General features: G+C 47.1%; 1 protein-coding gene across 2 annotated transcripts in view; it reads right to left on the minus strand.

The window, feature by feature from the left end:
- Positions 1-204: 204 nt before the first annotated feature.
- LOC144132573 (peroxisomal ATPase PEX6-like) overlaps positions 205-17,782 on the minus strand; it is a 72,598-nt gene continuing 55,020 nt past the window's right edge. For both annotated transcript variants that reach the window (XM_077665065.1, XM_077665066.1), the window contains exons 17-23: positions 17,146-17,230; positions 15,860-15,921; positions 13,192-13,300; positions 10,292-10,408; positions 9,436-9,513; positions 2,145-2,284; positions 205-438 (exon numbers count right to left, since the gene is read on the minus strand). In XM_077665065.1, the coding sequence (XP_077521191.1) occupies positions 278-438; positions 2,145-2,284; positions 9,436-9,513; positions 10,292-10,408; positions 13,192-13,300; positions 15,860-15,921; positions 17,146-17,230 (752 nt within the window). In that variant the 3' untranslated portion in view covers positions 205-277. The remainder of the gene's footprint in view (positions 439-2,144; positions 2,285-9,435; positions 9,514-10,291; positions 10,409-13,191; positions 13,301-15,859; positions 15,922-17,145; positions 17,231-17,782) is intronic.

Here is a 17,782-nt window from a genome sequence, read left to right on the forward strand (position 1 = left end):
CACTAGTGAGGAATACATATAATTACATGTTTTGTCAGGCTCCTCCACTGCAGAAATTTAAAACACACAAGAGCAGGCAACATGGCAACAAGGTTAAAATGCACGATCGCTAAAATATAAAAAAGTTTGCCACAACTACAGTAACACTCTGTAAATGTTTTAGGAAGTGCTATAACTGGCTCGAAATTGACACAATGCATCATCTAAAAGAGTAATCAACACCTCTGTATTATACAGAAAACCAACGTAATGAAAAACATTCTAGTCTTCTGTGCTTTTACGTAGTCACGGCAACTGGTTTTGGCCCAGCCAACTTTTGCTGTATGTCTTGGTAGCGTGCCAGTTCAGATGGTGAGACGGAGGGCACAAGCTCTTTCAGGGCAGCCTGGAAGTCTTCTAGGGTCACCAGAACATTGTGATCGTCCATTGGTATAACACCTGCACGAGGAAAGTCGAGAGAAAACAAGACAACGGAAGCGTAAACTCCATTGCTATCTACAAAGCTTGACATAATATGACCAGTTTCTAATCTGCAGGCACTCGAAGCGTACTGTGCAATGAAGTGTCACCTGGCTGCACATACACAACATGTTCCGAGAAGGAAAAACATAACGGTGGCATGTGTTTTATATTCGTTTTCACATGGCTCTACTTCAGGTAAGCAGCGTTACCGAGCTGGTCGTCCAGCGCTGGTCACCCTGCAATGTTATGTTACTTGCACAGATCCTCGTAAAAAGTGATTGGCTAAAAAATAATATAAAACCCAATTCCACTAGAATGTACGACGATGACAAACCAAGAAGAGCAGGCAGTTCAGAATTAGCACAAGCCAACAGACAGTCAAGAAGCGTGCTAGCTTGTTTTGGAGCAGCAGGGTCTCTTGCGGCAGGCAGAAGCTCACTCCACAAACAGCACGCTTTCTTGCCCGTCGAATACAACTCTGTGAGGTCGCAACAAGCAACAGACAAATCGACTTTGTATGCTGTCTCTGCTGAGATGCAGTAGTGACAGCAGTAACATCTGAGGAGCACAATTTGCTTCCTGCCATGTGGAACAGATCATGGATAGACTGAGTGATGCCATTATTGCTACCAACAAGGAATGCATTTGTTCCCTTTCTCATTTTATGAAGGTCTACGAATGCAAAACGCAGAGATGTTAGCAGTGCCACTTGATCAATGCGATGCCATGTGCTTAAGCGGCTGTTATGGCATATGCACAGGATGCACTGGACATGTCAAAAGGTGGTTTGGGTGTTGCTAAAAAGAAGCAACGGAATGAAGAAAGCGTTTACAAAGAGCAACGCCAAGGCACAGGCTACTTGGATTACACAAGGTAGCACAAAACAAAGCAAAGCAAAAAAACCCATTGTGAAAAGTAATGAACGAAAAGAACCTAATATGCTATTCAAAAAGTTTACTGAGTCCCTTAATTATGCACAAAAGAAAAGCACATAGGTGAGGTAACTAATGACTATACTTGGTTGCATACATAGCAGTCAACGCTGCCGAAGTTAGCATGCCTGTTCGCACAGGCTAGGTAAGTCCCCACCCGAAAAGTAGTTCACCCTACAACCAAAGTGAACGCATGCCTATTTCGTTGCTGCAAATCTCAAGTACCACGACTGGCAACCTTCTGCAGTTCATTTTACCTTTCGTCACAATTCCGTAAAGTAACTAATTCAGATTGCAAGAAGTAAGAATGTCATGTGGCAGTATGGTATGCAGCTGGTAGGGAGAATCACTTAAACTCTATCCACACCTAAAAAGTAGTTCACACTCAGTGAATATCACAGCCAGAGGGCCAGAACGCAGAGCGCCTCACAGCTTCGACCGTGGTTCCCAACGCTAGTACTCAGTTTTATACTACTCTTTGTTTTCGTCCAATCATTCGCTGAGGCTTGGAGAGGAACGAATGATACGTGGTGGAGTAACAGCATGGTTTTGCAGGCACACTATTTCCACAGCGTTGACTGCTAAGTATGAAACGAAGTACAGGATTGCTTTAAGCATTCCGCCTTCCTTCTTTCCTGATGTATGATGACTCATTGTTATGCGGTGTGAATCCGTATTGCTGTTGTCAACTGGGTGTCAAGGAGCTGCCATTAAAGCCAAGTGAGCGTGATTCTGCCAGAGTCGGCTCACCTTGTTCTAGTTGATCAATGTGCCTTCGTGTGGCATGCACCACGGCGGCCGAACAGAGAGAGTAGAAGTCGGCACCGGTCAGATTTGGTGGACATTCTTCCACCACCGAGGCCAGATCCAAGCGCTCGGCCAGTCGAAACCTTCAAGGGAATGGTATATTTTACATCTGAAACTGGCACCAAGGTTATGAGAGATTTAGCAGTAGTGCAAGGCCCTAAATTATTACACTCACTTATCTGGGGAGTTCCACGTGGTGCGCCGAAATCTCACCAAGGCTGCTTTGGCATTTTGCTACTATAAAATGTCTTTACCTAGCCAGGCATCACACATGCCACCTCATCACGCTCAGCAGCCGAGCACGAAAGCTACCAAATAAATGTGCCACACAAAATGCAACGAAAAATCTTGCCCTTATGTTCGGGAGGAGGCACTGAGTTGTAGTGGTGTATCCCAAATTAACAGGTGGGTTATGAGAAATGCTGTTGTGGAGGGCTCTGGATGAATTTCAAGTTTAAAATGCACTGACATCACACAGCACACAAAGGTGCCTTGCACTGGCACATTGTTCTGAATGACAGATATTTGTTTGTGCTCTTTATGTTCACCTGCTCTTTTATCACCAACTTGCACACTTCCACACAGAAAGTACATGAAATGCTTATATAACCATGAACACATGAACATGAAGACTGATATCACTATCGTACACATAGTAGTATCTCAGTGATACAAACACGGCTGATAAGAATTTCAGGACGACATAAATTCGTAAAATCCCTCAGTTGGACAGTGCTACGTACAATGTGCCCAATTTCGGATGTCCCATACACTCTCTCAAGCCACTACAGATGACACGTATGCACAAGCAGTGACCGTACTCTCGAGCCCTAAGTGCTGCCCATACATTGCTGACTCCGCAATTGCTAGTTGCACTGCATGCACCGCTAACAGTGAGCGGCAGCATGCGGCCCACACATCACTGATGTTGCAATCACCAGTCTCGCTGTAAGCACCACAAGTAGTGACTTATGGCCAAGAGACCATAAATAAATCCCGTCAGCCATAAAGAAATATGAGTGAATTCATTTCCCATGCATCTGTATATGGAAGAAGAAGAGCGCTGCGAACGGCAGCATCTCTTGATCGAGCTCCTGTTTTTTTGAAATACTTTGTGCTTCTGTAGCCTTCAAGGCAACCTCGCCGTCCCAGGCGATGGCGGATGACCCGCCGCCTCTGCTGCCTTCTGTGGCTAGCAGTGTGAACTGCACAGATCAGCCTGGATGCAGTATGGATCTCCCCTCAGAGCTCCCGGGATCGTCCAGTTTCTCTGACTCGGATGACATGGAGTTCGACGGAGGCTACACCGAGATTGTGAGTCGGCGCCTGAAGAGGAAGCTTTCCAAAACCCCGACTGAGTGTGGGCCCAGTGTGTGTACGAAGCGGGCTAACAAGTCCATTGTGCCAGCGAAGATGCCTCACCAATCCAGTGTGAGCAAGAAAACAACCAACGAGGCCAATGTAAGTGAGCAATCTCTCACTTACACAATTTCATACATGCCTGTTGAGGAAGAGAATCTCAACTCCATCAACAGGCAGACTTTGACTCTTCTTCTTGAACGACTGGTTCCGGGCCAAGTCAAAGAAGTGCGTATTAACGCAAGAAGGAATATCCTCTCTGTTGATGTCTCTAGCCGGGCAACCCTGGATAAGTTGAAGACCGTGTCTGTCCTTGGCAACATACGAGTCCGCTCGTTCTTCGCTCATGGACTTAACACTACTGCTGGTGTGATTTCTGACGTGGACATACAGATCAAGGATATGGGCTTGGTGCAACTGCTATCAAGTTCTGTTCGCATAACTGACATCCATCGTTTCGGCAAATCACGGTGTGTCAAACTAGTGTTTGAGGGTACTACTTTACCATCGCATGTGAAAGTGGGTTTTGTGAGGCACCCAGTGCGTCCTTATGTGCCCCGACCGGTGCAGTGCCGAAAATGCCAAAAGATTGGACATGTAAGTGCTGCGTGCACGAGCACGAAAACATGTCCGCGTTGTGGTGGCGTGCACGATGGACCTACATGTACGATTGAGTCTCCAGTTTGTGCCAACTGCAAAGGTCCTCATGAGGCAACATCTAGGGAATGTCCGAAGGTGAAAACAGACATGAAGATCTTGAAGAAAATGGTGAGAGACCATTCTACTCACCGAGAAGCAGCAATCGCAGTACGTCACTCCAGGAGGAGGACACGAAGTCGGCAGAAGAAATTGAGCTCAGTAAATGACGTGTCAACACATCAGGAGGACCGAGACCGCTCTGCCGCGCAAAAGCCACTGCCTCCAGCTCCGCAAGAGCCAAGACTGACAACCCCCCAGGAGGACCCCGCAGAGTGGCCACTTCTACCATCGCGTACTGTAAGCTCTGTGACACGTCCGCCTGTGCGTCCGCCGGCTGTGTCGACAACAGATGATCAAATCAGGGCGATGCTGAAACAGCTGATAGGCACCTTACGGCTGATAATTGCTGGAGTGGACACGCCAATTGCTAAGGCTGCTGTCCAAATTTTAGACGCTATTGAACCGGTGCTTGCCACCCTTTAATAGCAGTCAAAATTATGGCTCTACCGTCGTCAGCACCCTCACTGCAGGAGAGAATCTCTCGATCGGCAGTATTACAATGGAATGCTCGAGGTCTGCGAGGCCGCCTAGCAGATCTCAGGCAGAGGATCTTCAAATACCGATTTCCGGTGCTTGTAATATGTGAGCCTAATATCACATCTCCTTTTCGACTGTCCGGTTATGAAAGTTTCCTCTCTGAAGCGGCTGGGCATTTGAGCAAGGTACTACTATGCGTCCGTCGTGACCTCACTTACGTTCGGCATCAAATTCCTGGGGGCAGTAGCAACGAGTATGTAGCAATCACTGTGACTTTGAATGGGCGCACAATCTCTATTATAGGTGGCTACATACCACCAAGGGGTCGATTTGATGCCCTACGACTACAATCGCTACTTGACAGCGTTTTGGAACCCCATATAATAGTAGGAGATTTCAATGCGCATCACCACGGCTGGGGAAGCGCCGTTACGAACGTTCGAGGACGGGATATCGCCACGTTCATGAACAATGCAGGTCTCGTTTTGCTCAATGATGGCACGCCGACATTTCTACGCGGGACTACCTACAGCAGCTGCCTGGACCTTGCATTTGTATCCAGGCACCTGTCATCGTTCGCAACGTGGTGTGCTGATATTGAAAGTTATGGAAGTGACCACATACCGACGTATGTGCAGCTACGGTGGTTTCACCGTCTTCCAAATGCCAAAATACGTTGCACCGACTGGAGTGCTTTCCGCATTGTTCTAGAAAAAACCTGTGGGAAACTCGCTGATCCAACAGATGTGGAACAGCGTATTATTTCGGCCATGCACGATGCAACACGCAATATCTCAGCGCCAAATTCCACAGCACCAGTGGATGTGATCTACGCGCAGCTTCGGGCGATTCGTCGGCGCGCAGAAAGAAAATACCGGAGGACAAAGGATGTCTCGGATCTCCGGGCCTCTCGACGTGCCCAGAAGCAAATACAGCGCTATTTGGAGAACCTAGGCAAACAACGGTGGCGGTCATTTTGCAGCAGATTGGATCCCCGCAAACCACTCTCCACAATCTGGCACGTTGTTCGAGCACTGCCGACATTTCCCCAGCAGAAACACCCTTTCCGTGCATTGGCACTTCATGATAGACGGCAAGAACTAGAGGTGGCGGAGGATTTCTGCTCGAGAATTGCCGGAAGCGCTTCTTTACCTCGGCAGCATCGATGTGCTCCCCCCACGATGGACGATCGACTGGACATCCCCTTCACAATTCAAGAACTGAAAGCAGCTCTTTCTGCTTGCACGCATCCTTCATCCCCAGGACCTGATGGAATAACATACAATGCGCTTCGTCATCTAGGCCCACAGGTAATGGAAGCCCTCTTAACATTGTTCAACCACTCTTGGGCCTCTGCCACTGTACCACAGCAGTGGAAAAGAAGCCGCATTGTGGTCTTGCTCAAACCAGGGAAATCGCCACTCACATTAACATCCTACAGACCAGTAGCTCTGGCAAGTTGTATTGGCAAGACGATGGAGCGTATGGTGCTAACCCGTCTAGAATGGTTCCTTGAAAAACATGGGCTATACCCTTCCACAATGACGGGTTTCCGCAAAGGCCGGTCTGCCATCGACAGTGTAATTGATCTCGTGTCAACGGTAGAACATGAAAACCGCCGTCACAGGTTGACTGCTGCTCTTTTCCTCGACATAAAGGGCGCATTCAATAATGTTCAGCATGATGCAGTACTAAATGCACTCGAAGAATGTGGTATAGGCGGACGTCTACACAATTGGATTGCAAGCTATTTGACAAACCGGACAGTCTACATGGAGACTCTTGAAGGTGACACAGCAGATCATCATGTTGCTTGTGGTGTTCCTCAGGGAGGAGTGCTCAGTCCAACGTTGTTCAATCTCGTGCTCATTGGCCTTTTGAAACAACTACCGAAGACTGTTTCAATATCCGCCTACGCAGACGATATTTGCATCTGGACATCAAGTGTCACGCGTCCCCAAGTGCAAGCAAGATTGCAGCGTTCGGTGTCCATTACGTCTGCGTACTTGCGCCGTCAGGGGCTTGAACTTTCGCCAACTAAAAGCGTAACATTGGCTTTCACACGCAAGATAATGGCGTGGTATCCGGTCACAATCGACGGGCAAATTGTTCCATACGTAACACATCACAAATTCTTAGGTGTTACGATAGACCGTGACCTGTCCTGGACGAAGCACATTTCTGTGCTCAAGAAAAAGCTCGACAGCTTTGCAAGCATTGTGCGGTGTATGGCAGGAAAATGTTGGGGTCCCTCTGAGCGATCTTTACTACACGTGTACCAGGCGCTGGTAGTCGGCCTTCTCAGATACAGTGCACCCGTTCTCTCGGGGGTCAGACTATCAGGCCTGCGTGTGCTTGAAAGCGCGCAGGCTTGTGCTTTAAGAGTATGCTTGGGTTTGCCATGTAAAACTTCTACATGGGGCACATTTTATGAGGCCCGCGCCTGCCCAGCACGAATTTATTTTCAACAGGAGCCACTTCGTGTGCATTTGCGGCATCTGACCAGGCATCGTCATCACCCCCTGACTAACATTAGTGCGGTGCGTCCAGATGCAGCCTTTTCCAGAGCCCTTTGGATGCAGCGCAATGCGCTGCCTTCGAACTACGCGCCACACCAGATTGCGGAGGTGCCACTTTGGGCAGTGCCAAAACCATCTATACGGACAACAATCCCAGGGATAACAAAGAAAACGCACATTCCAACAGTCGGACTGAAACAGCTGGCGCTGTCATACATTACATCTATGTATACTAACACCCAGCATGTTTTCGTGGACGGATCCGTTACGACCACTTCTTCAGCTGCAGCGGTGATAGTGCCAGGAAATGCCTCATGTCACCGTTTCAGGCTCATGCACAAAACGTCCTCTACGGCAACCGAATTGGCAGCCATACGAGAAGCCGTCCTTTATATTGGTCACCAGCCAGCGCAGCAATGGACTATATTCTGCGACTCGAGATCGGCATTACAGGTCGTACAAACTTATCTAAAACCAAGAGCATGCGAGCAGCTGGTTCAACAGATTGTGCTTTTGTTAGCCGAGGCTTTCCACCGCGGCCATATCATAAAGTTTCAATGGATACCGAGCCATTGCGGCATAGCGGGAAACGAGCGTGCTGACGCCGAGGCTCGGATGGCACATAGTGATGGTGCTTTCATTGAGATAGCCTTTTCAAGATCAGACATTGGAGCCTTGTTGGCGCATTTAATGCAGGCGGCAATGCAGTCGCACTGGCATGATCCGAGTCATCAACAGGACTGCGTGTGTAAGCTTGACGCTGGCTCACGATTACATTTCCCCTCTGTGGTGGTGCGACGTCATGGGACTTTACTCCACCGGCTACGGCTTGGCGTTGCCTACACCAAACACTATCTTCACAAGATCGGCATCGAAAGTAACCCAAATTGCGCACAGTGCAACACACCAGAGACTATTGGACACCTTCTTTGCGCGTGCCCGAAGTATACTTCTGAAAGAACAACATTGGAGGCGACCGTGAAAAACCTGGACTCTCGCCCTCTCTCTGAGGAAACTCTTCTGGGCGCAAGGACGAGACGTTCTGATTGGTGGCGTGTGACAAAAGCCCTGCTCAACTTTTTGTGTGAAACAGGCCTGGATACTCGTTTGTGACCGCCTGTGCACAACCTACATGGTTAATGACATGTGTCGGTGTTGTGTTGCAGACACCAGTTTTGAGTTTTATGTGTGTCCAGTAACCGCGATGCGAGCGCCAGCCAGTGTTGTGTGTGTGTGTGTGTGCGTGTGCATAGACATCACCCGTGAAACTCATTGTATTATGCCATCATCAGCCTTCATTCACACTTTCCTTTTCCTCCTCTTCCCTTTCCCCTGTGTGGAGTAGCAGGCCAGGGCCCTGTTACCACCGGCCGACCTCTCCGCCTTTCTTTCATTAAAATTCCCTTTCTTCTTCTTGTTCATTCTGGATGATTATAAATTTCAGAAGATACGAATTTTTTTCTGGGCCCTACGAGATTAGTATCAATGAGATTGTACTGTATATGATAGTTTACTCTCTTGCATTAGGACCACACATCGAAACAACACTGAAAACATTATTTCGAGACGCCATCTAGTTGGGCACCAGGGACAAGACTGGTGCTTCAATACAAAAACATAGAAGAAAGCACCTTTGGCAAACCCCGAAAGGTGGCGTGCTCTTCACACCCTTTGTTGCACTCCACTCCTAGTCAGCAGTTCTGCTAGCAGTGGCATACAGCCTCCATGCACAACTATACCGGTTGTACAGGAGCAGGGCTTCTGATGCACGGGCATGGTTGTTAGCATCTGATGCTGGCATGCTCTGTGCTGAAGCCCCTCATGAGTCCCATCTTGCATGTCTACACAAATAACTGAGCCTTCGTCAACCCAGGGATCATAACCTTGGTGGATATTTACAAGCTAAAACAGCACAGAAATCGAACTTCTACAGAACTAGGCGTTTTTGGGTAACACACATTTGGGGAACGCTGTGGTGCAGCCTCTTCACCAGAGCCCCTGTCTCATGGGGGCTCAGATATTTCAGGTGCTTTGTTGATATACTAATCAAATTGAAGAAGGACCACATGGTACGCATTAGGAACAAATATCAAGGAACAAACGAAAACCAGACAACTTGCTTTCTGGTCAGGGCCTTGAGGATCTTGAGCTGCGAGTCCTTGTCAGAGGGAATGCCCACGTACAGGAGCTGGTCAAACCTGCAACATGCAGTCGTGGACGCAATAAGAAAGTGGAGACTTCCACCAACCTTAACACACAGCCAAGCTTTGAAACTGCCAGCCACGTGAATGCCACAGCCATTTGGCACCTCAGCCACTCCCGAAAAGACATACTACAGTAGGAAAACTGCGCTCAAATGTGTCCATTTTACAAGTGATCAGCACTGAATGGCAGGAATCCTGGCTGAAGAAATGAAAGCAGGCTCACAAAAGTGACTGCTCTAGTACAGAACATCAATTCTCACTGCCACTGCAGATGCGCTATGGGGATTATCTGGATGCTGAGCACACTGTAGGGCTCTGCCACCTTTGCTTTCAAAGTTGGTATAACAGGCACGTGACTAATTTACATCCTCAAAGTTGTTGCACACCTATCCAGTGTTCACTTAGAGTGACAATCAGAAGTTCAGACTTGAGAGGAAGGGCGAATGACAAAGATATGAGAGAGTAATTAGATTTACCAGGGTAGTTCGTTCATACTGACAACAGGTGTAACTGCATGAAAGGGTTAGGGCAACACGAACGAACAGACACGACATATAGATTGCTCAAGGAACAGGTGGATAACATGTATGGCACCTTATCAGAGCATCACAGAGAGCACTAAAATACACCTTGCGCTTCAAAGTGCCTTGTGTGTTCCTTTGCGTTGGCCTAACCCTTTTTCGCAGTTCCACCTTTCATGAGAGAGTGCCTTTAAGCAGCAGAGCAGCGACAGCAGCTAGACAGAGCAACGACAGCATCACTGCACACTCGCCTCCCCGGCCGCAGAATGGCTGGGTCCAGCAAGTCGGGCCGGTTTGTGGCGCCAATGACAAACACGTCCGCCGACTTGTTGAGGCCATCCATTTCGGCCAGCAGCTGGGACACCACTCTGTCAAAGAGGGAGAAAGAAAAAGAAAATCCACCAGATTGATACACTGTGGCATGGCCATGCAAAAACAGGAACTCGCTGCCTATGAATGACTGCGAGTCAACAACCAGATATCAGCTTGTGCACTGTCCACATTTTTTGTCTCTTTATTTCTTTGGTGTATGTTGTTGCTCTTTGCAAGCAATCCTGCTACATCTTCTATTTCCCAGCATTTCACAGTGAGGTACCTTGGTCACAATTCACAGTTTTGTTTTCAACTAGATATATGTTGCTATTAAATTCTAAATTTAATTACTTAGCATCATCAACCATTACCTTTTCATTCTGACCATTTTGACACCTTTGGGCCCTCCTTATTCCAATTTTTTTTTCATTCCTTCAATTAGTCAATTAACTGCAATGATTTTATTTACTTGTCACCGCCTATCACACACCAATCACTCATCAATCACTAGAAGCACAAATTACCATGATACCATTTTTTTTATGCAGCCACCGATTATTTCCGATACACAGTGCTGATGACTACTACGCCAACGACTTTTCAACCGAACAAGCTATATACGCTACCGTGCAATAAATATGGAGGATATGCCAGTGCAGAGCATGCAAAATGCAGTAGCACCTGGTCATGTGGATTTCAGCATCCCAGCACAGCAGCTGGCTTTGGGGCCAATACCAAGCCAGGACATTACTGTGCACGAGACTCTGAGTTCATCTCCAACACAGCTAGGCTCCACAAGGGCATAGAATTCGCACTGCTGCATACTTTATGCTTTGCAGATAAAATTAAAGACGTGGCAACAGTTTTCATCTGCACCAATTGACAGGCAGCAATTCATTTAACACATGTTCCATTATCTCTGCCATTATGTCATGTGCACATTGCTCCCAGATTTGGGAGTGCATCTTTTTGAAGTTCATTCAATCCACGTGAATATGATAACACTTAAGAGTAAAGCATCATCATCAGCTTTACTACCCCCACTGCAGGGCAAAGGCCTCTCCCATGTCTCTCCAATTAACCCTGTCCTGCGCTACAGCCACTGTATCCCTGCAAGCTTCCCAATCTCATCCGCCCATGTAACTTTCTGCCGTCCCCTGCCACGTCAGCCTTATCTTGGAATCCACTCAATTACCCTTAAGGACCAGCGGTTATCTTGCCTTCGCATTACATGCCTTGCCCAAGCCCATTTCTTCCTCTTGAATTCGACTAGGATGTCATTAACTCGCGTTTGTTTTCTCATCTACTCTGCCCACTTCTGGTCTTCAAACGTTACACCTATCATTTTTCCTGCCATGGCTCACTGCGTTGTCCTTAACTTAAGCTCAGCTCTTTTCGTTAGCGTCCATGTTTCTGCCCCGTAGTCGGTACCGGTAACGTAGAGTTGTGCACTTTTCTCTTGAGGGATATTGGTAACCTGTCATTCATGATCTGGGAGAACCTGCCGTATGCGCTCCACCCCATTCTTATCCTTCTAATTATTTCCCTCTTATGATCCAGATCAGCTGTCACTGACTGCCCTAAGTAGACCTTTACAACTTCCAGGCTCTCGCTACCAAATGTGAACTGCTGTTCCCTTGCTAGGCTGTTGAACATTATTTTGGTTTTCTGCATGTTAATTTTTACGCCCATCGATCTGCTCTGCCTGTCTAACTCATTGATCATGATTTGCAGTTCATCTCCTGAGTGACTCAACAAGGCAATGTCATCGGCAAATCGCAGATTATTTAGATATTATCCATTAAACCTTATTCCCAACTGCTTCCAATCCAGGTCTCTGAATGCCTCCTGTAAACAGGTGGTGAATAGTCTCATGTAGTGGTGACGGCATTCCGCCAGTCACAAAGCCAGAAAAAAAAGGGCTTTCAAAAGAAACTGTTTCTTGGGCTAACTCACACCCACAAAAAATGTCAGTGCACTTTAAAGTTGACCAGGTGGTTGAACTGAATGACTCGACAGCAGCATTAGCAACAAGTGTACTCAGCGGTTGCAGAACGGAATGCCTATCGCTCTCCGCCACAGTGAAGTGCTCCGGAAATTTCTACAACCTGGGGTTCTTTAATGTGCACTGACATCGCACAGTACATGAGCCTCTAGAATTTCGCCTCCATCGAAATGTGACCACCACGGCTGGGACTGAACCAGTGTCTTCCGGGCTAGCAGCCAAGCGCCATAACCACTCAGTCACCGCGGCGGCCAGAGCTAAAAACAGTAGCTTGTAGATTATCAGTTAGCATTTAAAGGGTTAAGCAAATCAAACTGTGAATGGGAACTATGATAAGTATCTGCTCTTCAATAACAATATGAGATCGTTCAATAAACATGAGCATTTTTTGACTAAGGTGCTTCTCTTTTTTCAGCACTGCGAGCTAGCATGGCGGAAGGTGGAAGCTGTGGTGCTGGGTCAAGCCTATAACATTATGCTGCTTGTATTGTATCTTCTCTTTCAACCAATGCTTCATAAACATGCCTTCTTTCCCTCCCAACAAGATAACTCTCAGTGGCAGAACCACACCTTCAGTGAAGCAATGAAGTCATGAAGGACAGCAAGGTATAGAAAGGGCCAAAAAGCATTTTCCATTCACCGCCCAAGCCAGTGCTTGAGAGCCAAAGAAATGCGACACGATAAAAACACAGAGTACAGGAGAGAAGCTTTTCAACACCGCAATGGTGCAACAAACACACTGTTACCAGTTTCCTTCCCATGAAATAGCACTTCAACACATGCAACTTTGGCAAACCAACACTGCCTTGAGCCGCATGCTGCATGAAGACCCACCTGTCCATGACGCCTCCAGAGTCTCCACTGCGGCCACGGTTGGGAGCTAGGGAGTCCAGCTCGTCGAAGAATATGACGCAGGGAGCCGCACTTCGGGCACGGGCAAACACTGGGAAACACAGAGCACACAAATGTGGCGCTCCGATTTTGCAGCAATAGGAAAAAAAAAAAGCAAAGTCCACGCTTGGTGGAATGCCAGCAATTACCTTCCTTCAGCCCTTATTCTTGCAATAAGCTGTGCTGATTTCCAGTTCACAACAATCGCGGGCATGTGCCATAGGGAACAAAGTATTCAAGTGCAATATAACTGGCACAGCATCATGCCACCCTGGCCCAGCATGCACAGTTTTGGCCTTACAGGGCAACACAAGAGGTGTTCAAAGGTTTGCGTAAGATAAATGCTTGTTGCGCACTCTCCTTTTCATGCAGATAAACTATGCAGCTGTCAAGTCAACTTTCCCCCCTCTGGAAATCAATTTCCAAGACTGGTACCAATCAATCGCACGTCAATGCGTCAAATGGTCGAGTGTGGTCAGCACCGCCACCACTCCTGCCACCTGTCACCCAGAAGTATTTCTGAGCTCTTGCTCGATGAAAAAAAATGACACACGTGCCTGTGTTCAATCACCTTATGCATTTCACGGATAGAGACTATAGTTCCGGTCAACACTGTAGCCTATGAGTGCCCGCACAAGACCTTTTTTCTACCATGCCGCCCTATTTGGTTTTCGGTTGTCTGCTTAGAGCTGCTTTAGCATTGTTTCACACAGTATTTAAAAAGAAAACACTACACTTAAAGTAACAACGGAAGGGAACTCCAAGCAGTGCAATGCAATCACACACTCAAAATGACTGAATGAGAAGCCTGTATAAAACACTCAAGCCAATCGTTGTGGGTAAACTTTGGTTCCTGTGTGATACAACTACACCCCAGAATGTCGATTGATGGTGCCCAATGTCATAACAACTACGATGGGCCCAAAACACTCAAGTCCTATGTCGTCAATAGGCACATAGCAAACGCAAATTCCATTAAAAGCTCACAGCCAATGAAATTTACAGTGGTGAGGTTCCGTTTAGTGAAAGAAGCCCATTTTTTAATGATAGCATGAACCAGTATTAGCAGCGCAGTAAGCATTTTGTTCACAATGAAAAAATGGCTCTTGCAGCACACTCTGAATGAGTAGCATAGCAAGCTCCGAGATTCGTAATTGTGAAATGATCCGGTAACACAAATCTACACGATTCGCACATGCCTTTACAAGATGGAACCAGAAGGAAACTTTCACAGACAGCGCTCATGTCTGCAACTGCAGGCAATGCAACAAGCAACAATGTCTCAAAGACCACTTGGTACACCTAAAATAGCCTAAATTGGACAGCCTTGTTTGGTATTCTGCTTTACCGAATCTAAAAACCACCAGCAAAAACTAATTATTTTGCTGTCTATAGCAAAGGCCACTGTTTGCTTCTGTGTTAAGCCTATTTGAAAACAACAGAACAGCAATCAAGAGATGTCAAATTATCCCAGCAATAAAGAAAGGTAGCACTGCTCTCCAGTCACATTCGAGGCTAAGGCCCGTTTCCTATGCTGCGACTGGACCGAAAATACTCGGTGCAGTCAGTGAGGTCACACTGCGATTTTGGGTCACTGCTTTCATATGCAACACCGACACAGCGAATTCGGTCGGAGGGACAGGCAATGTTTCTTGATATTTGCATAGGCAACCCATTAATAAATGTGGCAGAAACATTACACGGAATGTGTTGATGATTTTATGACCAGCATATTTTTAGATACAAGGCAATATTTCTTTTGATTAGAATAAACAGTTTTGCTTCCACCGCGGCAACAGCTACCATGTGATCCGAAGTTGCACGCCGTCTTGGCGCTCCCCACTGGTCAGTCGCAGACCGAACACACCAACGCTGCGACTGAATACCAACCGGGCGGAACTTGATCGCAAGCTGTCTGCGGCTAGACCGACGGCCCTCCCCAGTCGCAGACCGACAGAATTCGCAGTGTCGCAGGAGAAAATTGCATGTGAAACGGGCCTATTACACTTCTTCAATAGACTATCATACTCTGGCTATAAAAGATGCCATGTAGAAGTGAATCTGATCAATTATGACATTCCTAAATTTTTTCTTCGGTGTGTTGCAATGCATTACACACCAGTGAACAAGCAGTCTTAACCTAGAATTTTGGGCTTGCTGGTCACACTGCAGGACGAGGAGAGGTAGTTCGGACAGACAAGCACAAACACAAACCAGACGACAGGACAGGTGCCGTTTCATAGCAAAAAACAGACACAACTCATGTTCCTGGAAATTACTCAGAGATACACTTGTTGGCTGTGGCCAGGCAGGTGTTGCAGAGAGCAGGCACAATGGACGACCCAGAGCAGATTCCAGTCTTTTGTGCCACCACGTTGTGTTATCGGTTGAAATGATTCTTTCTGCTTCCGTTCATATATGCACCCATTGCAGCTGGATGGCAATGCATCACTCGTGATCTCGCCAGGACCTCGAGCCTCTCAATCCACGATCTCAGGCTTGGCAGAATGATGTCACAGCCCCACAGCTACAGCGGCGAAATTTTTTTCTGCTTCATTATGCTTTCTTGTTTTTCCATTCCTCTGTTTTCTGAAAGACGACGGGGACTCACCGGCCCGGACGTTCTCCTCGCTCTGCCCAACGTACATGTTGATCAACTCCGGCCCCTTGACACTGCAGGAGAGAAGAGGGAAAAACAAAAGAACGAAAGCCAAAACATTGACTGCTGTTTGGGAAAAAGACTCCGGTAATAAATCATTTGTCTCAGCCTTTTTGAAACAGATGTCCCTGGGGTGCAAGCTTATCTCAAGAATGAGAAGAAAAAACTGCTGAGTGATCAATAAGCTCAGGAAAGCGACACTGCGAATGTTTTGTAGTGATAGCTACATTACGGTAGCATTTCGAGCCTTCAGCGCGGCAGCACCGCCACGCTGTCACGTGGTGCGGAGCAGCTGCCGGCGGCGGGGCGCCGTGGCTGATCACGTGGTTCGTCACCTGGTTGGTCACGTGACCAAGTTCCGCTCGGCCAGCTGTAGCTATCGCGTCACTCCAGGTTTAACAAGAGGTAAACCATAGCCAATTTTTTATTTACTCATTTACGTAACTATCTGAAGTGTGCTCTAAAGAGTAGATAGAGCACCGTGGCAACAAAAAAGAAAGTGGTTAGCAAATTTATAGGTAACCATTTACAATTTTGTCCCTTGAACCTGTATCGACAGACCGGTGTTTACACTTCTCAAAGTTTGTAATATATCCTGCAGAAAGAAAATGCAACAAATGCCCATTAACAACCTTATGTACTGCGCAGCTTTTAAAAATTTTTTAGGAAGGTGCCACCTTCTAAACTATGTGTTATTACCCAATTCATGACGCATTTGTTTAAATTTATTAACACTATGCATCATACAACAAACTGGCCTAGCCATTTGCGTAGTATCCCTGATGTCTTTTAGGTTTAGTCACCAGTAATGTTGCACCTCCTCCGTTCACTAACCTCAAAAATAGTGAGTAAGCAATAATGCAAAAACCACATGGCAATTGTCTGGCTTAGCTGTCACACCAACTGTTTTGCACAAGGATGGCTTACATTCCTGTCACAACAATATCACGCACTTCAAACCTTATTTTCATTTCTTTTGTTATTTTTTAACAGCCTCAATATAACCTTTGTCTCCAAGCCCCGCACCTTTAACAATTCCATTAACAGCCAGACCCCTTACATAAAGAGAAAACTGCCCCGCCACCTGTAATGCAAACTAACAGAGTTTAGCTTCAAAGCCATGAAGTCAATGCAAAGAAGAGAAATATGAGGTGCGAACAAAGATGCTTACTCTACACCCAAAACCTCCCTCAGATGCACAAACAATGCGGTGAACAAGTCCAGGGGGGGCAACCTGCCTGAGAAAGCTGAGGGCACACTCGGTGGCGACTGCCTTGGCCAGCAGCGTCTTGCCCGTGCCAGGAGGACCGTACAGCAGCACTCCTGCATCCCCACACCATGGCCACTGAGGTAAGCAACGGCCTCCAAACATTGCACTCAAAACACCTACCGGTTTCTATTCCTGGAAAACCTTACGCTAGCAAGTCACTGCATGCTGCACACTTTGGAAAAGCACGAATAGAAGAGCAGGAAACTTTTTTTGGTCTCCCTCGAGGTGACAAAGACGGGGAAATACCTGTAGTACACCCCTGTTCACTGCATGCATCCAATTCTAAGGCCACTGCCCGACCAGAGCCCCAGACTTAAAAGTCTGAGCCTGGCCCAGGCCCAGGCCTTCGGGCAGTTATATGAAGGTCTTTTTCTGGTGGTTCTTATGAAGATTCAAATGTGCAGTCATTAAGATTAACACAAAGCAGACCAGATATGGACTGCCTTTGGTAGATCCGGTGGTATGTGCTCACTGATAGCTGAAACAGCCCAAGCCAGCAGTGCTCTGTACTTGAGTAGACAATTGCACTTGTGCAGATGAGCCATGTGTAAGGTGTTACAACGGTCTACTAAGAATGCCGCAGTATAGCATAGCCCACTGCTGCA

Source organism: Amblyomma americanum, chromosome 5 (assembly GCF_052857255.1).
Source record: "Amblyomma americanum isolate KBUSLIRL-KWMA chromosome 5, ASM5285725v1, whole genome shotgun sequence".
Taxonomy (NCBI): Eukaryota; Metazoa; Arthropoda; class Arachnida; order Ixodida; family Ixodidae; genus Amblyomma; species Amblyomma americanum.